Source organism: Papio anubis, chromosome 1, assembly GCF_008728515.1.
Source record: "Papio anubis isolate 15944 chromosome 1, Panubis1.0, whole genome shotgun sequence".
Classification (NCBI taxonomy): domain Eukaryota; kingdom Metazoa; phylum Chordata; class Mammalia; order Primates; family Cercopithecidae; genus Papio; species Papio anubis.
This window is the reverse complement of record NC_044976.1, coordinates 193,142,395-193,162,348: the sequence shown is the minus strand read 5'-3', so window position 1 is coordinate 193,162,348 and position 19,954 is coordinate 193,142,395. Positions and strand designations below refer to the sequence as shown.

At 36.0% G+C, this 19,954-nt stretch overlaps 1 protein-coding gene across 13 annotated transcripts in view; it reads left to right on the top strand.

Moving 5' to 3' along the window:
* DCAF6 (DDB1 and CUL4 associated factor 6) overlaps nt 1-19,954 on the top strand; it is a 141,524-nt gene that overhangs the window by 60,792 nt on the left and 60,778 nt on the right. For all 13 annotated transcript variants that reach the window (XM_031658856.1, XM_031658855.1, XM_031658850.1 and 10 more), the window contains exons 8-10: nt 8,614-8,707; nt 10,002-10,121; nt 10,661-10,921. In XM_031658856.1, coding sequence (XP_031514716.1) covers nt 8,614-8,707; nt 10,002-10,121; nt 10,661-10,921 — 475 coding nt within the window. The remainder of the gene's footprint in view (nt 1-8,613; nt 8,708-10,001; nt 10,122-10,660; nt 10,922-19,954) is intronic.

The window sequence follows — 19,954 nt, the reverse complement described above, 5'->3', positions numbered from 1 at the left end:
TTCTAAAGTATTCAATAGTGAATTATTAGGGATAAGGCTTTAGAAAAAAGTATTTTTAATTTTTTTAAAGAGAATATACTTGATAGCAAAATGTTTATCTTAACTTTGTAGATGTACAGCAGCAGCAAGAAAGATCAACAGTTCTAACACTTGCAGAAAAGGCAATTAAAATAATAGAAAATATGATGATAAATTTCCGAGAGACTAAATGTGTATGTCCATGGATCAATAGAATTTTTACTTACTACCATTTACTCTTCGTATATGGACAGCAATCCCTTTCTCTCCCAATTGTGCCTCTTTCACAGTTACATACTAGTGATTTATAACATTAACCCTAGGTATATTTTATAAAATAAATATAAGTGGGAAAAAGATAAGTTAAAGTAGTTGTATATATTAAAAAGTAGGTGAATGAATTACTTTCACAAAACTACTAAAAGATAATAAATTTATTATTTATAAAAGGGGAAAAGTAGAAATAAGGTATCTGACGGTATACAACTGTAGAAAAATGTCTAACCTGTTAAGCTTCTTTCGTCAATCTGTTTTTCATTTTGGCTTTTTTATTTTATAATGTTCTGTGTTTATTCACTCTGAACTTTGACTTGTAAAAGTCTTTGAAATTAACCATTGATTTTTATTTTCAGTGACTTTTTGGTATTGGCTCAATGCCTATTAATACATTTTAAACGTTACTAATGACAGTGATTTTGGAATTCCTACGAGATACAAAACTATATTCATTCCTCATAATTTCAGGTATAGAGGGCCGTAAAATTAGAAGAGAAATCAGTATTACTTTATAAATATACTTTGAGATTTTTATCATTGGAATGTATTTATTTGAATTAGGAAATTGATGAAGAAGGGTATGATGGCTAATAAAATGATTTTTGAGTTTATTCTGGTTGAAAACATGAAATCTGCTCTGTCATTTTGTTACTGCTGTATAAATTTCCCCTTGAAATACATGGGTAAGTAGTTATAGTCATACTGTGATTGTTACATAATGAGAGTTGGAGGTCCATAGATATTTTAAGTGGGCCAGCTAGTTTTGATACCATAGAATACTTAGCCAAAAGATATTTATATAATCAGAGTGAATGAGACTGAGTCATGAACATTTTTTTTTTTCTGGGAGCCTTTTCCTTGGTCTTGTTTATTGCATTAACTAAATTAAGAAAAATAATGCTGAAAGTGGATTTAAATTATGCTTATTGGCTGGGCGCAGTGGCTCAAGCCTGTAATCCCAACACTTTGGGAGGCTGAGGTGGGTGGATCACCTGAGGTCAGGAGTTTGAGACCAGCCCGGCCAACATGGTGAAACCCTGTCTCTACTAAAAATACAAAAATTAGCCAGGCTTGGTGGTGGGTGCCTGTAATCCCAGCTACTTGGGAGGTTGAGGCAAGAGAATCCCTGGAACCCTGGAGAAGGAGATTTCAGTGAGCCGAGATCGTGCCACTGCACTCCAGCCTGGGCGACAGGAGGGAAAGTCAGTCTCAGGAAAAAAAAAAAAAAAAAGTGTATTATAACAAACCAAACAATTCAGAGGTATGCATAGAAGAAATTAATAACCTGTCTTATTTGTAATAAAACTTTGCTGATAGTGTTCGGACAAACTCAACTCACCAAATATTTATTGGGTGCCTACTATACACCAGGTCCTCAACTAAACTTTGGAAAATGAAGGATGATGAGACAAAGACATGACCTCTTACTCAAGGAATTCACAGCTTAGTAGAAGTAGAGATACAAGTAAATAAATATGTAAAACTTAATATAGAATTATGTATAAGGACTATGTTCTGTATAAGTAGAACAAAGTAGGGAGTAATTGATCTTAATTGGGAACATTAGTAAAGCCTGAGGAAGGTTTTAAAGCATGAATAAAAGTTTATTGTATGATTTTGTTTTATGTTTCCATAACATTTTTGCATTTTCTCAATTTGTGGAGGCCTTTCTATTTCCTTACCACCTCTAATAATTTCTTTCATTTTTTCCCCCTTCTTTCTTTGGTTCATTCTTTTGTCTTAATTTTTTTTTGTACTTCCTGTTTTCCCTTGTTTTTGTATCCTGTTTTCTTTTTATCATATCTCTTTTCTTATTTTTGACAGTTTACCACCTGCCCTACCTATTATTGGGCTTCTTTGTTGAATTCTTTCTTTCATTTTCTTCTGGGCCTCATAGCTTGTGCCTAAAAATATACTCCAGATCTGACTACTGCTTACCACCACCCTGCTATATTACCACCCTGAATCTGAGCTGTCAGCATCTCTGGCAAGACCTGTCCCCCTTTATACTTGATTTTTCTAGCTTTCTAACCAGTCTGCCTGCTTTCACTTCCTACAGCCCTGTAGCTATACAGCATTCAAAGTGATCCTTAGAAACATAAGTTAAATCATGCCACTTTTCTCATCAACATTCTAAGTGGCTCCCTATCTGACTTAAAGCAAAACTGAAGTCCTTATGGTGGCTTCAAGATCTTATACTATGTGGTCCTAATTATTACTTCTACTGTTCTCTTCTTTGCTCTAACCACATCTACTTGCTTAGTAACTCAGGCCAAGCATGACTCTATTTTAGGATTTTGCAGTTAGTCTGCCTGAAATGCTCTTCCCTGGATACCTGGATTTTTGATTCCCTTGTATTTCAGGTCTTTGCTTACATAACCTTCTTGGTGAAACTCTACTTCACTATCCTATTTAAAATCACAGACTTTAACTGATACTACCTTTCCCCTTTTCTACTTTATTTCTCTCCATAACAATAACTTCCTATGTATATTTTGCTTTTTTATTTCATGTGGTGTTTGTTCCATCAGGCTGTAAATTCTGTGACATTGGGGATTTTTTTTGTGTGTTTTGTCCATTGTTTTTTTCCAATACCTGTAATAGTACCTGACATATAAAAGGTGCTCAAAAAAATATTTGGTGAATGAAATGCCATTTTCAGTATTCTTGACTAGGTTATTTCACATACTTAGAAAGTCAAACTTGGGATTGTTTTTAATTTGAAGGTTTTATTCTAGAAATAATTGCTGAAGTTGTAAAACCAGTTCTTTGCCTATGTAATATAAACATTCCTCTATCTTGAAACCATGAAGCAAGATTCTATTATATTGTTTTAAGAATAGTTCATATAAAGGATGAAGCGCTGTCCTTTTGGGAATGATTAGTTGTTTGAAAATTTGTACAGCTCTCACATTAAGCTTCCTTTGTTCTGGTTATTCCCTGTCACACACTTATGTCTTCCTGTGTAGATTTTACTATCATCAGTTGCCTTTAGCCATACTTACACATAATATGGAATTTATGGGGATTTTTTTTCCTGTCTCCTTTGCTGAGGATGCAAAGATTTTTTTCTATTCATGTTAGTAGGTATGGTTTCCAGGAGAAATCAGAAAATTCACAGTTAAGTGTCAGCAAGTTTTTATCAAAACCTGCTTCATTTTCAGAGGAAAAAAAAATCAATGAATGCTGTTTTTAAAAATAAATAAAAATAAAAGGAGGGACCCACAGAATGGGAGGAAATGTTTTCCAGATTGTGTGTCAGGTTACAGTTTAGTATCCAGAATGTATAAGGAGCACTTACAGTGCAACAATAAAAAGACAAATATCCAAATTTAAAAATAGGTAAAGGATTTGAATATATAATACTTTTTTTTTCCCCAGAGAAGACATATAATAGAAATGGCAATAAGTACATAAGGAGATACTCAACATTATTAGTCCTCAGGGAAATGCAAATCACAACCACAGTGAGGTATCACTTCATACACAGTAGGATGACTAAAATAAAAAGGACAGACAATAACAAGTGTTGACAAACATGTGGAGAAACTGGAACCCTCAAAAATTAGACTTATTATATGACCCATACTTCCCCTCCTAGATATACAGGCTTCTCTTGGAGATATTGCAGGTTCGGTGCTAGACCATTGCAATAAAGAAAATATTGCAGTAAAGCAAGTCACACAGATCTTTTGGTTTCCCAGTGCATGTAAAATTTATGTTTATACTGTACCATCGTCTGTTAAGTGTGCAATAACATTGTGTCTTAAAAATCAATATGTATACCTTAATTTAAAAATACTTCATTGCTAAAAAGTGCTAATAATCATCTGAGCCTCAGTAAGTTGTATTATTTTTGCTGGTGGAGGTGCTTACCTTGATGTTGATCACTGCTGACTGATCAGAGTGGTGGTTGCTGAAGGTTGGGGCTGTGACAGTTTCTTGAAATAAGACATCAGTGAAGTTTGCTGCATCGATAGACTCTTCCTTTCTTAAAAGATGTATTTGTAGCTTGTAATGCTGTTTGATAGCTTCTTACCCACAATAGAACTTTTCTCCAGATTGGAGTCAATCGTTTCAAACCCTGCTGCTTTATCAACTAAGTTTATGTAGTACTCTATAATAGATCCTTTGTTGTCATTTCAACGATGTTCACAGCATCTTCACTAGGAGTTACTTCTTACGGATAAGCAAAGAAAGTGGTTTGAGCCTCAGGAAACCACTTTCTTTGCTCATCTGTAAGGAGCAACTCCTTATCTGTTCAAGTTTTATCATGAGATTGCAACAATTCAGTCACACCTTTAGTCTGTACTTCTAATTCTAGTTCTTTTGTTGTTCTCACCTCATCTGCAGTGACTTCCTCTACTGAAGTCTTCTACCCCTCAAAGTGATCCATTAGGGTTGGAATTAACTTCTTCCAGACCCCTGTTAATATTGTCATTTTGACCTCCCATGAATCACAGATGTTCTTAATATGGCATCTAGAATGGTGAATCCTTTCTAGGTTTTCAGTTGACTTTTCACAGATCCATGAGAGGAATCACTATCTATGGCAGCTATAACCTTACAAAATGTGTTTCTTAAATAAGACCTGAAAGTTGAAATTACTCTTTGATCCATGGGATGCAATGAAAACATTAATCTCCTTGTATATCTCCATCAGAGCCCTTGGATGACCAGGTGCGCATTGTCAGTGCCTAGTAGCATTTTGAAAGGAATCTTTCTTTCTGAGCAGCAGGTCTCAATAGTGGGCTTCAGATAGTCAGTAAAACATGCTGTAAAGAAATGTGCCCTTACCCAGGCTTTGTTATTCCATTTATAGAGCAGATTCAATTAAACATAATTCTTAAGGGCCTTAGAATTTTCAGAATGGTAAATGAGCATTGGCTTCTGCTTAATGTCACCACTGCATAAGCACCTAACAAGAGAACCAGCATGTCCTTTGAAGTTTGAAGCCAGGCATCAACATTTCCTCTCTAGCTGTAAAAGTCCTAAATGGCCTCTGCTTCTGATAGAAGGCTGTTTCATCTGCATTGGAAATCTGTTGTTTAGTGTAGCCACTTTGATCAATTATCTTAACTAGATCTTCTGGATAACTTGCTGCAGCTTCCACATCAGGACTTGCTGTTTTACCTTGTACTTTTATGTTATAGAGAGACAGCTTCTTTCCTGAAACTGCATGAACCAACCCCTCTTAGCTTCAGACTTTTATTCTGCAGCTCCCTCACCTCTCTCAGTTTTCATAGCATTAAAGAGATTTAGGACCTTGCTCTGGGTTAGGCTTTAGCTTAAGGGAATGTGATGACTGGTTTGATCTTCTTTCTAGACCACTCAGACTATTTCCATATCAGCAATAAGGCTGTTTCATTTTCTTATCGTTCATACGTCCATTGGAGTATCACTTCTAAAGGTTCCTTCCAGAACTTTTCCTTTGCTTTTACAACTTTGCCGTTTGGTGCAAGAGGCCTAGCTTTTGGCCTGTCTTGGCTTTCAACATGCTTTCCTCACTTAGCTTAATCGTTTCTAGCTTTTGATTTAAAGTGAAAGGCATATGACTCTTCCTTTCATTTGAACACTTAGAGGCGATTGTAGGGTTATTAAATGGCCTAATTTCAATATTATTGTTGTGTCTCAGGGAATTGGAAGACTCAAGGAGAGGGAGAGAGATGGGGAAACAACTGGTCAGTGAAGCAGTCAGAATACACATAACATTTGTCAGTTAAATTCAGAGTCTTATATGGATGTGGTTTATGGCCCCCCAAAGCAATTATAATAGTAAGATCAAAGATCTCTGATCATGGATCACCATAATAGGTAGGATAATAATGAAAAAGTTTGAAATATGAGAATTACTGAAATGTGACACAGACATAAAATGGGCACATGCTGTTGGAAAAATAGCACCAAAAGTCTTATTCAATGCAGGGTTGCCACTAAATTTGTAAAGAAACCACAGTATCTGTGAAATTCAGTAAAGGAAAGTGCAATAAAATGAGGTACTGTGTTTCAATTCTTTTTTTTTTTTTTTTTTTTTTTTTGAGATGGAGTCTCGCGCTGTCACCCAGGCTGGAGTGCAGTGGCCGGATCTCAGCTCACTGCAAGCTCCGCCTCCCGGGTTCACGCCATTCTCCGGCCTCAGCCTCCCGAGTAGCTGGGACTACAGGCGCTGCCACCTCGCCCGGCTATTTTTTGTATTTCTTAGTAGAGACGGGGTTTCACCGTGTTAGCCAGGATGGTCTCGATCTCCTGACCTCGTGATCCGCCCATCTCGGCCTCCCAAAGTGCTGGGATTACAGGCTTGAGCCACCGCGCCCGGCCTGTGTTTCAATTCTTTTGGGTAGTTCTCCTGTATACCCAAGAGAATTGAAACATGTTCCTACAGAAACTCGTACATATGCTCAGTTCAGCATTATTTATAATAGCCAGTAAGTGGAATAAGTTTATTCATCAACCAGTTGACGAATGGATGAACAGAATAGGGTATCTTGCTAAAATGGGGTATTATTCGCCATGAAAAATGAAGTACTGATACCTACTACACTATGAATAAACCTTGAAAACATAATGCTAAGTGAAAGAAACCAAACACAAAAGGCCATGTATTGTATGATTTATTTATATGAAATGTTTAGAAAAGGCATATCCACAGAGACAGGAAGTAGATTAGTGGTTGCCAGGATCTGAGCAGGGGATGAGTGGGGAGTGGCTGATGATGGTTTGTTTCTGGGATGATGAAAACTGTCTGGAATTATATAATGATGATGGTTGTACCGCTTTATGAATATACACCACTGAATTGTATAATTTAAAATTAAGTATATTATGGTATGTTAATTATATTTCAATACAAAAATGTTTAAAATGGATCAGATGTGGTGGCTCATGCCTATAATCCCAACACTTTGGGAGGCTGAAGTGGGAGGATTGCTTGAGGCCAAGAGTTCAAGACCAACCTGGGCAACTTGGCTAGACTCCATCTCTAAAAAATTGTTTAAAAACTTAGCTGGTTGTGGTGGCACATGCACCAACTACTCAGGAAGCTGTGGCTGGAGATCATATTAGCTCTGGAGTTGGGGGTTACAGTGAGCTAGGATGCGACCACTGCAATCCAGCCTGGACAAGAGTGTGAGACCCTGCCTGGAAAAAAAAAAAAAAAAAAAAAGTTAAAAATGTAAACATTAAAGGGAGCAGTCAAGAGTGATAGGTGACATAAACATGTCAAGTAAGCTCTGAAAGATGCTGTTTGAGTTGGCAATTGATTATTGATCATATTATTGAGCATTTTTATAATTGATCAATGAACTTGGCAATTGGTCATTCACTGCTGACTGGTGAGAATGAAGTTAGTGGAAAGATAGGATATCAATGGAAAGATTGACTACAGTGGATTGAAGGAGGAGTGGTAGATTGAATATAGAATTTTCTCAAGAAGCTTGAGTAAAGTGATAGCAAGAGAAAGGACTGTAGCTGTAAAACTGAGGTTTTATGAAGTTGAAATATTGTTTTTTTTTTCTTAAAAATGATAAGAACCTTTAGCATGTTTTGACAAAGAACCGAGAGAGAAAATGAATGTAGGCAAGAAAAGAGAGAATAATGGGTCAAGCAGGATACTCAAGGAGTTGAAGGAATGAAATAAAAAGCACAGATGGAAAAATTAGGCTTAAATAGAATAAATGATACACCTTTCAAGAAAGGCTGGAAGGAGTTACAAAGTTGTAGATGTAGGTTTAATTTGTAGAATTCAGCTGAAGAAAATGATGTCATTTTTATTTTCTCTGAAGTAGGAGGAAAAATTGTTAGAGGGCAAGAATGAGGGCAGCAGGATGGAATAGATAGCCTGAGGCAAGTCATAAAGGGTTGGAATAGATTCTGTTTGGGAATCGAAGAGTAAATTGTCAATAATAAGTAAAAATAATGAGGACTCCCATTGTTAATTAGGTATGTGGGTAATTTACCTAGACTATATTTATCATCACAGTTGAAAACTAAGGCTCAAGATGGTTAAAAATGTCTTCATTTTGTCAGCTGGAAGGTGATACGGGTGGGATTAGAAATCACATATACATGATTTGAAAGTTGCATTCAGACTCTTTAGGTTGAAGATATTAGATATAGGCTGTCAACATCAATGGATATTTATCCTCAGAATGAGTGCTTCAAAAGACTGATGTGACTTATACCAGTGTCTTTCATATTTTCATGTAGATCTAATTTGCATACTCAAGAAGTCGAGAGATGGAAATAGACATAAAGTATGTTTTAAGAGTACAGTAGATTTGTTTTAGACTTACATAGAATTTACCCGTTCTTATTTTTTAGTTGCGACAACCACCAGTTAAGCGTTTGAGACTTCGTGGTGATTGGTCAGATACTGGACCCAGAGCAAGGCCGGAGAGTGAACGAGAACGAGATGGTAACTATGCTTTGGTCAGCTTTTCCTTGTATATGGTATTTTAAAATTAATATTTTAACTTCCAGTTTCTTCACTATTATAAATGATTCTGTAATGAACATTCTTGTACATAAAAGTATACTTATGCAAATATATCTTAGGATAAATTCTTAGAAGTGGAATGGCTGAGTCACTGGATAAGTACCTTTTAATTTTGGTAGTTGTTATCAGATTACTCTCCAAAAAAGATGTGCTAATTTACATTCCCACTGAAAGTATAAGAATGCCCATTGTCCCATAGTACATTGAGTGTTGTCAGACTTCTCAATTTTTGCCTTTCTATTAGATATTAAGAGAAATGAAAACTCAGCCTAAGAGTTTTATATTAGCACATAAAATGTTTTTTCTTTCTATCAAGTGCCTTTGATAAGCATAAGAAACTACCCTGGGAGCTTTAAGATAGCACTCTTGAAAATATGATTAATCTATGAATTGTAATTCTGTATAATTATGTTTTATTAATTTGGTCTGTAACCAAAATCTTACTATAATGACCTCTGAAACATTTTTTGTGATCAAAAGCATATTCCCCAACATATGAGCTACATTATATAAAGGCAGTAAAGTGTAAAAGAAACTCCGATTTCACAGAAAATGTGAGGAGAACCGATTTTCATTTTAAATTATAAGACTATAGAATAGAGTTGTCACATTTTGAATTTGACATTACACTTTTAATTTGAAAATGCCCTTGGAAAAACTTGTTTACTTGCAGGAGGGAAAGGAGTGAGGGAGGAGACAAAATACTTTGTGATTCCAGTTAATTTCAACTATCTGGAATTTTCTTACAGTAAATGATGATGAAAATGACTTTAAGGAAACTTCATGTAAAAACATAAGGCTATTTTGTGTCTGTACTTCATTATAATGCTTTAGGGGGAGGGAAAACCTTTCTTTTAATTTATTAAACTTAGAATTCATGAGCCCTTCTTGGCTGGGTACTCTTAGAACTAAAAATTTAGGTTGAGGTAGGAGGTGGGAGGTTTAGAGGTACCTAAGAATAAGCAAAGACGAGTGAGAGGTGAACTCTGTTCTCGAGAAACTTTACCATACACATGGAGAGTCACTCATAAAACAATTACTATAAAATGTGATGAAAGCTCTAATAGATTTATATATATTCGTACAATTTATTTAGGAAATTTGATTTTTTAAAAAATGCTTTCATTTTAAAGCCCTTCAAATCTAGGTTTTTGTATTAATGAAAGATTCTGACTTATTACTAAACTCACTGATAAGACCTATATTGTAATAGGAGAGCAGAGTCCCAATGTGTCATTGATGCAGAGAATGTCTGATATGTTATCAAGATGGTTCGAAGAAGCAAGTGAGGTTGCACAAAGCAATAGAGGACGAGGAAGATCTCGACCCAGAGGTAATTTTTCATATTAATTAAAGTCATCAGAAAGCTGGCAAAAACTACTTATTGAAGCCAGTTTTTATTTATATCATGTAAATTATACTATGTTTTACGTCTGTAATAATCACAAGGTTCTTATTGTATGGTGTGAAGTAGTAGAGAATAAAAGGTATTGGACATAATTTGTCCCTTCTGGTGCCATTAGACCTAGTGCATATCTTTTACTTTTCTCAAAGTAAAGTAAAAGAATCTGAGATTCCCCATTTTAAGTGTTTTTTTAATGCGCTCTGAGAATGGAAATATGTAAAATTCTATGTATAAACAAGTTTTATGTAATTGGAAAGATTGCTTTAACAGGAATATGTTGTAGATAAATTTTTACCCCTCTTGACTGGCCTATTTTGTCTAATGGACCAAATCACCAGTGGTTATTATCACTGAAATTATATATTTGTGTGTGTAAATATAAATGTGTTTTCTGAATGTATCTGTTTAGAGTTGTTGGTTTTGGAAAATATTTAAAATTTGAATTTGTGTTATTCGGTGTTTTGAAGGTGGAACAAGTCAATCAGATATTTCAACTCTTCCTACGGTCCCATCAAGTCCTGATTTGGAAGGGAGTGAAACTGCAATGGAAGTAGATACACCACCTGAACAATTTCTTCAGCCTTCTACATCCTCTACAATGTCAGCTCAGGCTCATTCGACATCATCTCCCACAGAAAGCCCTCATTCTACTCCTTTGCTATCTTCTCCAGACAGTGAACAAAGGCAGTCTGTTGAGGCATCTGGACACCACACACATCATCAGTCTGGTGAGGATATTCCTCTCTAAGTATGCTGTGGTTCATCTCATGATTTTTGATAATGAAAACTTCTTAACTGGCTATTTTGAAAGATACTAAATCACATCAACTTCTTGTTGGAATAAATGATCAAAATGAGATGTAATATATGATTATGTAACTTAAACACAAAAATTATGTCTTACTTGCATGAGTTTTAACAAATAGCAGGAATCTTCAATTTATATGAAACAATTATTTTAAAAGTACAGGTACCAAAAGATAGTGTTTTGACATAGTTTAATGTGCCTGACTTAAATATTATTTTATAGATTATTAGAGACCAAAATCTCTTCTAGATTTATTTGGTTTTATGTCTATATTGAAGTGATTATGAAAATATCAGTATTAGTTTCATTTTGCCTGTATTCTTGATTATTTTCCCTCAAATAATGCAGTACTTTTAATATACTCTCTATAGTGGATTTGATATGGTATTTTGTCAACAACATATAATTTAGCAAAAAATTTATTTCTCCAGTATTTACATGAAAAAGAATTATTTTACCAAATGCTTATCTTCTTGATACTTGATGCTAGTGTAAAAAACCTCTACATTCTGTTAAAATGCTGTTTTCTTCCCAGTATTATAAATCCTCATGGTCAACTTTTTTCCCCTAACTATAGAATGTGCTAGTATTTATAATAGTAATTTTCAACAGATGTATCTACAGTTTACTCGGCACTTTAAACTATATACATGTAATTATAAAAACCAATAAGATATTTATTCATAGTTTTCTTTGGTTCTTCTAAGGAAGAATTTTACTTAATATAGAGCCAGAATTATTAGCAACTAGAAATATGAGCTGGCAGGCCTAAGCTGAAACCTATAAAAAAATTTCTAACAGCTTAGCTGCCAAGCTGTCACTTTATTCTTACATCTCTGGAAACTAATGCCAGATTACCAAATATGGGATGTTTTAATTTAAGCACTCTTTTATTGGTATATACCACGTTTAGTAATTCATTTTCAGTTTCTATGGGAATAAAAGCCAGAGTCAATTACATAACTGTTAACACTGTATATATTTTATCCATAATAATAAGCTAAAGCTGAGCTGCAGAATCAAGGTTTTCACACTCAGTCGACATAGCATTTTAATTTATGGAAAAATAAAATATTTTGGAAGATTTGGGAGTTAAGGGCAGAAGTAGTTAAAAGTTTGTGTTTCAAAGCAGGTAAAATTGGGAAAAGCAAGAATTTTTAAAGTGATAGCATTTTTGGAAATATTCTTGAACATTTTGATCAATTATAAGTTTTTAGGAAAACTTATCAAGAAGACTCAAGCTTACATTTAGCTTCCACTGAATCTCAACTAATTCTAGTTGTTTCTTAAACATATTTATGAGTAAAGTATTTGGAACTTTTTTTTTTTTTTTGGTGTGAGACAGAGTCTTGCTTTGTCCCCCAGGCTGGAGTGCCATGGCGCGATCTCTGCCCACTGTAAGCTCCACCTCCCAGGTTCATGCCATTCTCCTGTCTCAGCCCCCTGAGTAGCTGGGACTACAGGTGCCCGCCACCACGCCTGGCTAATTTTTTTTTGTATTTTTAGTAGGGACGGGGTTTCACCATCTTAGCCAGGATTGTCTCGATCTCCTGACCTTGTGATCCACCCGCCTCGGCCTCCCAAAGTGCTGGGATTACAGGCGTGAGCCACAGCGCCCAACCTGGAACTTTATTTTTTAAAGCTATTTAATGTATTTTAATACTGCATTTCAAATTGCTAAATTCTTTTCAATATTTAATGTAAGTATTAAATGTGACAGTCATTTGAATTATTGAAGAAAAAGTATTTTTGGTGATCATGTGATGATTGTTGAAACACTACTCAGTACTTTTACTCATAAATTATTTATAGAAAGTAAGGAAATATTTTTAACTGGGAGATTATTGAGAGAATTTTGGTTGACTATGCTTTAGATAATTAGAATATTTCCATGTTATCAAGACAGTATCACTATTGAGAAAAATGATTTGGTGTTAGATGTAACATCTAAAGGTTATGTCTGTAATTGTTCTGATAACAGCTTTTTCTTTATTCTGGAGTTCAACATTTCAGCAGTAAGGACTTTGTTTCTGTTTTTGTTTTTTCTCCAGTCTCTTTTGCATTTGCCATGACCTAAGTCCAAATGTGTTTGTGAATATTGGGAACTGTCCATTGGGTGAATGTAGTAGATGGGAATGTCAGCTTAGGACCATGATTTCTATTATTTCCCTGCATAGAGATAGAGAAAATGATAAAATATGCTTCTATCTATACTCGCCTTGCTGTGGATACCTTTTTATGTAAATGTTTATCCCTTTGCTTTACATGTCCTCCATCATTTTTACTGATATCAAAGAAAGGGACAATGGGAATATGAAAATTTGCTGTGCTCCATCTCTAGTTGAACCTAATTGTCTGCCTTCTCTTAGTCTACAGTGGAATCACTGAATGATAATGAAGAAAGTTATGACCACAAATTTCAATGGGTGCTCAACACTACATCAGAGCAGTCTCACACTGTTGCTCTCCAGCTGTACAAAATGACTACGCCTTCATGTCTCTCAAACTTTAACACTCCCCTTCATCCTTGCCCCACTTCCAGAGTCTAACCTTTCATTCACAGTGAAAAGAAAAGTACTCATTTTCCTACTATCAATAATTTCCAAGCTTTCCAACATCTGTACTTACATTGTGATAGAAGCAGAAACACATTTTGGAAGAAATCAAAAGCTAGTCAATGTACTTGCCATCCCTTTCCAGCTTCTCAAACTTTGCCTCTTCTCTTGCATTATCATTGCCTTTTTTTTTTTTTTTTTTTTTTCCAGATTGGTTTTTTTGGCCTTAACATGCTCTTATCTCTTTTCTTTAAAAATTTTCTCTTAATTATCTCACATTCCCCTTCAGCTATTGCCTTATTTGTCTGCTGCTTTCATAATGAGAATCCTCAGAAGAGTTGTTGATAGATGCTATCTCCATTTTCTTGCCATCCTTCTTATTAACCTTATTATCATCTTATTATCCTTATTATCCAACCCCAATCTGCTTTTCAACCCATTTCCTCTGAAACTTTTAATCAAAGTCACCAGTGACATTTACCAGTTTAGAGGATATTTCTCTGTTAGTACCTTACTAGATTTTTCGACCCGGTTGCATTTAACATAGGCTGTCACTCCTTCTTGAAACACTTTCCTTTCTTGGCATCTATGATATCATATTTGCCTATTTACTGTTACTAATTCTGGTGGGTTTTCAGTAACTATTGTTCGTGTTTCTTGTTCTATCTCCTTCTGAATATTATAATCGAACCCCTTAGTTCTGGCTCTCTTCTCTTCTCTTCATATGCTCTTTCTCTGGGGGATTGTGTCAGTTCCCCATAACTTTTAATATTTCCCGTAAATTGATGACTCACAAATATATATCAGCAGTCTGATCTTCTACCCCGAGTTCCAGACCCTTGTGTTTGACTGCTATTTTGACAGTATTTTTTTGTTACTGTTGTACATCTTTTTTTTTTTTTTTTTTTAAAGACAGAGCCTTACTCTGTCGCCCAGGCTGGAGTGCAGTGGCATGATCTCAGGTCACTGCAGCCTCCGCCTCCTGGGTTAAAGCAGTTCTCCTGCCTCAGCCTCCCAAGTAGCTGGGATTACAGGTTCCTGCCACAACACCCAGCAAATTTTTGCATTTTTAGTAGAGAGAGGGTTTCCCCATGTTAGTCAGGCTGGTCTTGAACTCCTAACCTCAAGCAATCCTCCCGCCTCGGCCTCCCAAAATACTGGGATTACAGGCATGAGCCACTGCACCTGGCCTATTGTTGTATATCGTAAATTTACATGTTCAAACTAAAACTTAATGCAGCCTCCTACCCTTCCTGTTCCCTAATTGGCTCCCTCTTGGTCCATTTGCTTTTTTGAATAACCTGTGAGTTATTCTTGATTCCTTCCTTTCCCTCAAGTCCCATGCCAGTTCATCAGCAAGTTCTGTTGCTCCTGTATCTAAACTATATCCTACGTCTTTTCATCTCACCATCACTTCTTGTCTCCTAATTGATCTCCCTGTACCTACTGTTGTTCCGTTATAATGTATTTTCCATGCAGGAGCCAGAATGAGTATTTTAAAATGTTAAATCAGATTATATAACTTTGCTGTTTAAATCCCTTCAGAGGCTCCTAATTGCATTTAGAAATACAACTACAAAAGAAAAAAAAAAATCAAACTCCTTACTTTGGACCTGTAAGAACTTATATGACCTGCCCTTCCCTATCTCTCTAGCCTCATCTCATTCCATTTTCTCAGTACCTGATGACTGTTAACTCTAGATGTACTACTGGTTTCTTTCGGGTTACCAAAGAATTTCGGTGCCAAATTCTTTCTTACTTTTCTTTCCCTTCCCTTCCCTTCCTTCCCCCTCCCTCTCCACCTCCCCTCCCTCTTCTCCCTCCTCTTCCCTCTCCCAACCCTCCCCTCCCTCCCTTCCTCCCCCTTGCTTGCTTTCTCTCTCTGTCTTTTCTTCCTTCCCTTCCCTCCCCCTCCCTCTCCCCCCTCCCCTTCCCTTTCTCCTTTCCTGTCTTTCCCATCTTTCTTTCTTTCCTATCTTTTCTTTCCTTCTTACACTTTGTTCTTAGTGTTATTCTCTGTATACTTGGGAAACCCTTGTCCTGGCTTATCACTTGGCCAACTTCCTTTTCCTTGGGTCTCAACTCAAATGTCGTGTAAGACAGATCTTTCATAACTACCCTAGGTAAAGTCCTCTTTCCTTTTTCTTCTTGCTGAAATTTTATTCTCTTTTATATAACCCTGTTATTTTCTGAAAAGCACTTATAAAAATTTATAATTTTTTTCACTTTTGATTGTTTATAACATTTCTTTTACTATAATAAGCTCTCATGAAGACAGGATATTGTCTATCTTCTTGTCTCTGAGTAAGCATCTTTTTTCCCCAACAATATCCACCCTGTAAAGATACAATTAAAAGTATGATGAGACATTTTGTTGTCTTTAAGCTGATACAGACTAGATAGGATATATTTACCTTTATTTTAGTCTTTAGATTATACTTTTAGCCCCAGTCATTTACTCTGGCTGTTACCATTAAGTTTCCAAAATTTGGTAACACCTAGAAGAGAAATGCTGCGATTAGCTGTCTAACCATTTATCATTTTGGATCCATTGTTTGCCTTTGACTGTCTAGACCACATAGGATTGAGGAGATAATTTTTCTTAGGTTGTTCTGAAGACATTTTAAGGTAACTTACAGAAATACTTTTAAAAATTGTGTGATTTTATATATATATTTCTGTTTGTCCTTTTCACTCATAGGAGTGTGTGTATAATATATATACACACACACACACACACTCATATATATATGGGTGAATATGGGTATGAAATAAGGGTATGAAAGTAATTAATTGAAGCTGTGAGTGAGTTGAATATACAAAATGAATGCCCTGAAGAATGGTAAATCTGGAGGGGTCACAGTGTTGGCTTTGGAGTTTTGTAGCTAAATTAGGAAGGTAAGTAGACTGAAATGGAATTTAAAATCAGTTGATAGATTTTTTTTTTTTTTTTGCTTTATCCTTTGTATTCTTGAATTTTATTTTAATTCATATGTCAGATCATTTGAAACCATGTTCTATATACCTCACCCAGAATTTGAAGACATTTTGATTTTTATATATCTTCTTTTCTTGAACATTTAACAAAAGACTGCTTTTTAAAATGTGATTATAAAATTATATATTTAAAACTGAGAAAGATACGACCATGAGCTAAGTATAGGTTAAAATGAAACCTTCATAATTTATAAAAAATATTTCAAAATAACTATAAATATTTTCTTCTCTTCTCAGTAAGGCCTTTCAGATGTCTCTTTCAGTTATTTCTTTTTTTTTTTTTTTTTTTTTTGAGACAGAGTCTTGCTCTGTTGCCCAGGCTGGAGTGCAGTGGCCGGATCTCAGCTCACTGCAAGCTCCGTCTCCCGGGTTTACGCCATTCTCCTGCCTCAGCCTCCCACGTAGCCGGGACTACAGGTGCGCGTCACCTCGCCCAGCTAGTTTTTTTGTATTTTTTAGTAGAGACGGGGTTTCACCGTGTTAGCCAGGATGGTCTCGATCTTCTGACCTCGTGATCCGCCCGTCTCGGCCTCCCAAAGTGCTGGGATTACAGGCTTGAGCCACCGCGCCCGGCTCTTTCAGTTATTTCTTAAGTTAAGCCTGGAAATGTTGTCATTTAGTTCATGATTTGTAATTTATTCTCATGTTAATAATCTTTTCATAATGAAAGACTATTAAATGAGGCATTTTTCCAAGTGTGTTATTTCATTTTTTTCTTTGGTTTCTTTTTAACCTATTTAAAGAATATGATTTAGAGAAGATGGTAACTTTGAATTGGCTGGGGATATTAGTATATATAAAATTCACCTTTAGGGCTCATATTGAGATGTGAATCACTTAAAGCTTCCCTGCCCTGTGTTTTTAATTAAATAGACTACTCAGACCATCAGAATTTTTTTTTTTTTTTTTGAGATGGAGTCTTGCTGTATCACCGGGCTGGAGTGCAGTGGTATGACCTTGGCTCACTGCAACCTCTGTCTCCCGGGTTCAGGCGATTCCCCTGCCTCAACCTCCCGAGTAGCCAGGACTACACGCGCGTGCCACCATGCCTGGCTAACTTTTTTGTATTTTAGTAGAGATGGAGTTTCACCATGTTGGCCAGGATGGTCTTGATCTCCTGATCTCGTGATCTGTCCGCCTCGGCCTCCCAAAGTGCTGGGATTACAGGCGTGAGCCACTGCGCCCAACCCAGAATTTTTTAAAGATAGTATATGATGTGGTCTGTGTGTGGATTCCTGCTTATTTAGTCATAAGCAGGAATTACAAATTTATTTTGGCCTATGTAGAGTTATTATAGCTAAATTGAGCTCTGTAGAAAAATTGCCGGAGAAGAACTCTGTTGTGCACCATATCAAAGCAAACCTTTCAAAGCCCCATATCCAAATTATAGCTTCCTTAAATGGGATAAAGGTCTAGTCTAGTCTAGTTAGATAGATATAGGCCATTTGTAGGTTAGAAACAAGTGGAGAGGCCAGGTGTGGTGGCTCATGCCTGTAATCCCAGCACTTTGGGAGGCCGAGGTGAGTGGATCACCCGAGGTCAGGAGTTTGAGACCAGCCTGGACAACATGGTGAAACTCCATTTCTACCAAAATAAATTAGTTGGGCATGGTGGCACGTGCCTGTAATCCCAGCTACTTGGGAGGCTAAGGCAGGAGAACTGCATGAACCCAGTAGGCAGAGGTTGCAGTGAGCCAAGATCATGCCACTGCACTCTAGCCTGGGTGACAGAGTGAGCCTGTGTCTCAGGAAAAAAAAAAAAAAAAAAAAAGAAACAAGTGGAAATATTAGGTTGATGGCCATTTTAGGGGGAACCAAAGAAGAGAAGAGAGAAACATGCACAAGGATCATTACCAGGACAAGAAATAGGTTGGGACTAGAAGACAGATTTATAGCAGGCAGATAAAGTGTCACCAAATTAGATATAAAAATGATCCAGAGTCCAGGACAAAAATACTGTATGTATTGTAGAGGCAGGAACCTCTACGGTTAGAACCAGGTGGACCTTTGTTGGGTCAACTGTAGCTGTTTTTATTGTTCTTCTGTCTCAGAGGAATTAAGCCAGTAGAAGAATAGCCTGTAATCTTTCAGAAGAAAACAAGAATAGGGTTTGTAGTTTGAGGAGATGACAAAGTACAATTTTCCTGTAGCAGTTTGTAATACCTTGTTGAATTTTTGTCATAGTTGTTTTTAAAATTCAATCCAAGGTATTTATTGTATTCAGTTTTCAGTTTGGCTCATGTTGACAAAAGCTAATTCTCCAAGCGTTTATCTACATTTACAAATTATGTATGTTTGTGTATATCTTTTTAAAGGGTGTCATATGTGTGTATGTTAACTGCTTTAATATTTCAAGCTGCTAGCAGAACTGTTACTTAGTCTGGTATGTCTCCTTGAATTTTTTAATTCAATACTTGCTTTTCCTAGTTAATAGCTATATGGTGACTTCTCTTCCGAGCCTGATTTTGTTTTTAATCTAAGGAGAAAAAAGCCACCATGCAAGCAGCCTTAAAAGCAGATACATTCTTATTTAAAAAGTACTGGAAACATTGAATAAATGGTTCATGAGATTATCACAACTAAATCTTGATTTTTTTCAAGTTTTAGAGCATCATTACATGTACTGAGATCTTGCTGTTTGCCACTTCACCAAGTTGGTTCTGGGATGGAGATTTACGTCCTCATAAAACATTTGGTAACTCAGTAGAGAGGGTTGACACTCCAATGAAATTGATGGTATTTTTCTGCTTTTTTAGCAAAATTTGACATATATGGCCTCTCTCTTGTAGATTTCTTTTGAAGTTTAAAGTGACAAACTTTATGGCTGTATAATAATGCTTTATTTTATATTGCTAAAAGCATTACTGTTATGCTGACTATAAATAAGGTATCTGTACATACCTGAAAACAAAGCACTGTGCCACTGAGCATCACCATTTGTTTGTCAATGAATACTATCCTATTGGTACTGGATAAGTTTCTAGGAAGAACTAACAGTGAGTGATTATGATATTGTGAGTTGTTAAATCTTAACTACCAATTGGGTAAATGAACAAAATGCTTTATAAATAGAAGCCATGGTAACAAGAAATTAGTACCTGGCATTATTGATTTCTGAAACAGTAAACCAAATTTTTTACTCTTAGTATCTGGAGAGGCTGAAAGTTTATTTGGTAGTTTGTGTAATTTCATGCTAGTGTCAGAAATTCTCTGTGCTCCTACCACCAAATCTAACTATTGACATCTCTGTGCATATTTTGTGCCTCCCTTTGATTATAATTAATGAGGTTTTTATGTACCTATTCAAAACCAATTCCTCCTCTGATACACTGGAACTTAACTCTTTTGGTTTACTCAGGGACATCATTCCTGTGGTTTTTCCCTTTTTTTTTAAGCATCATC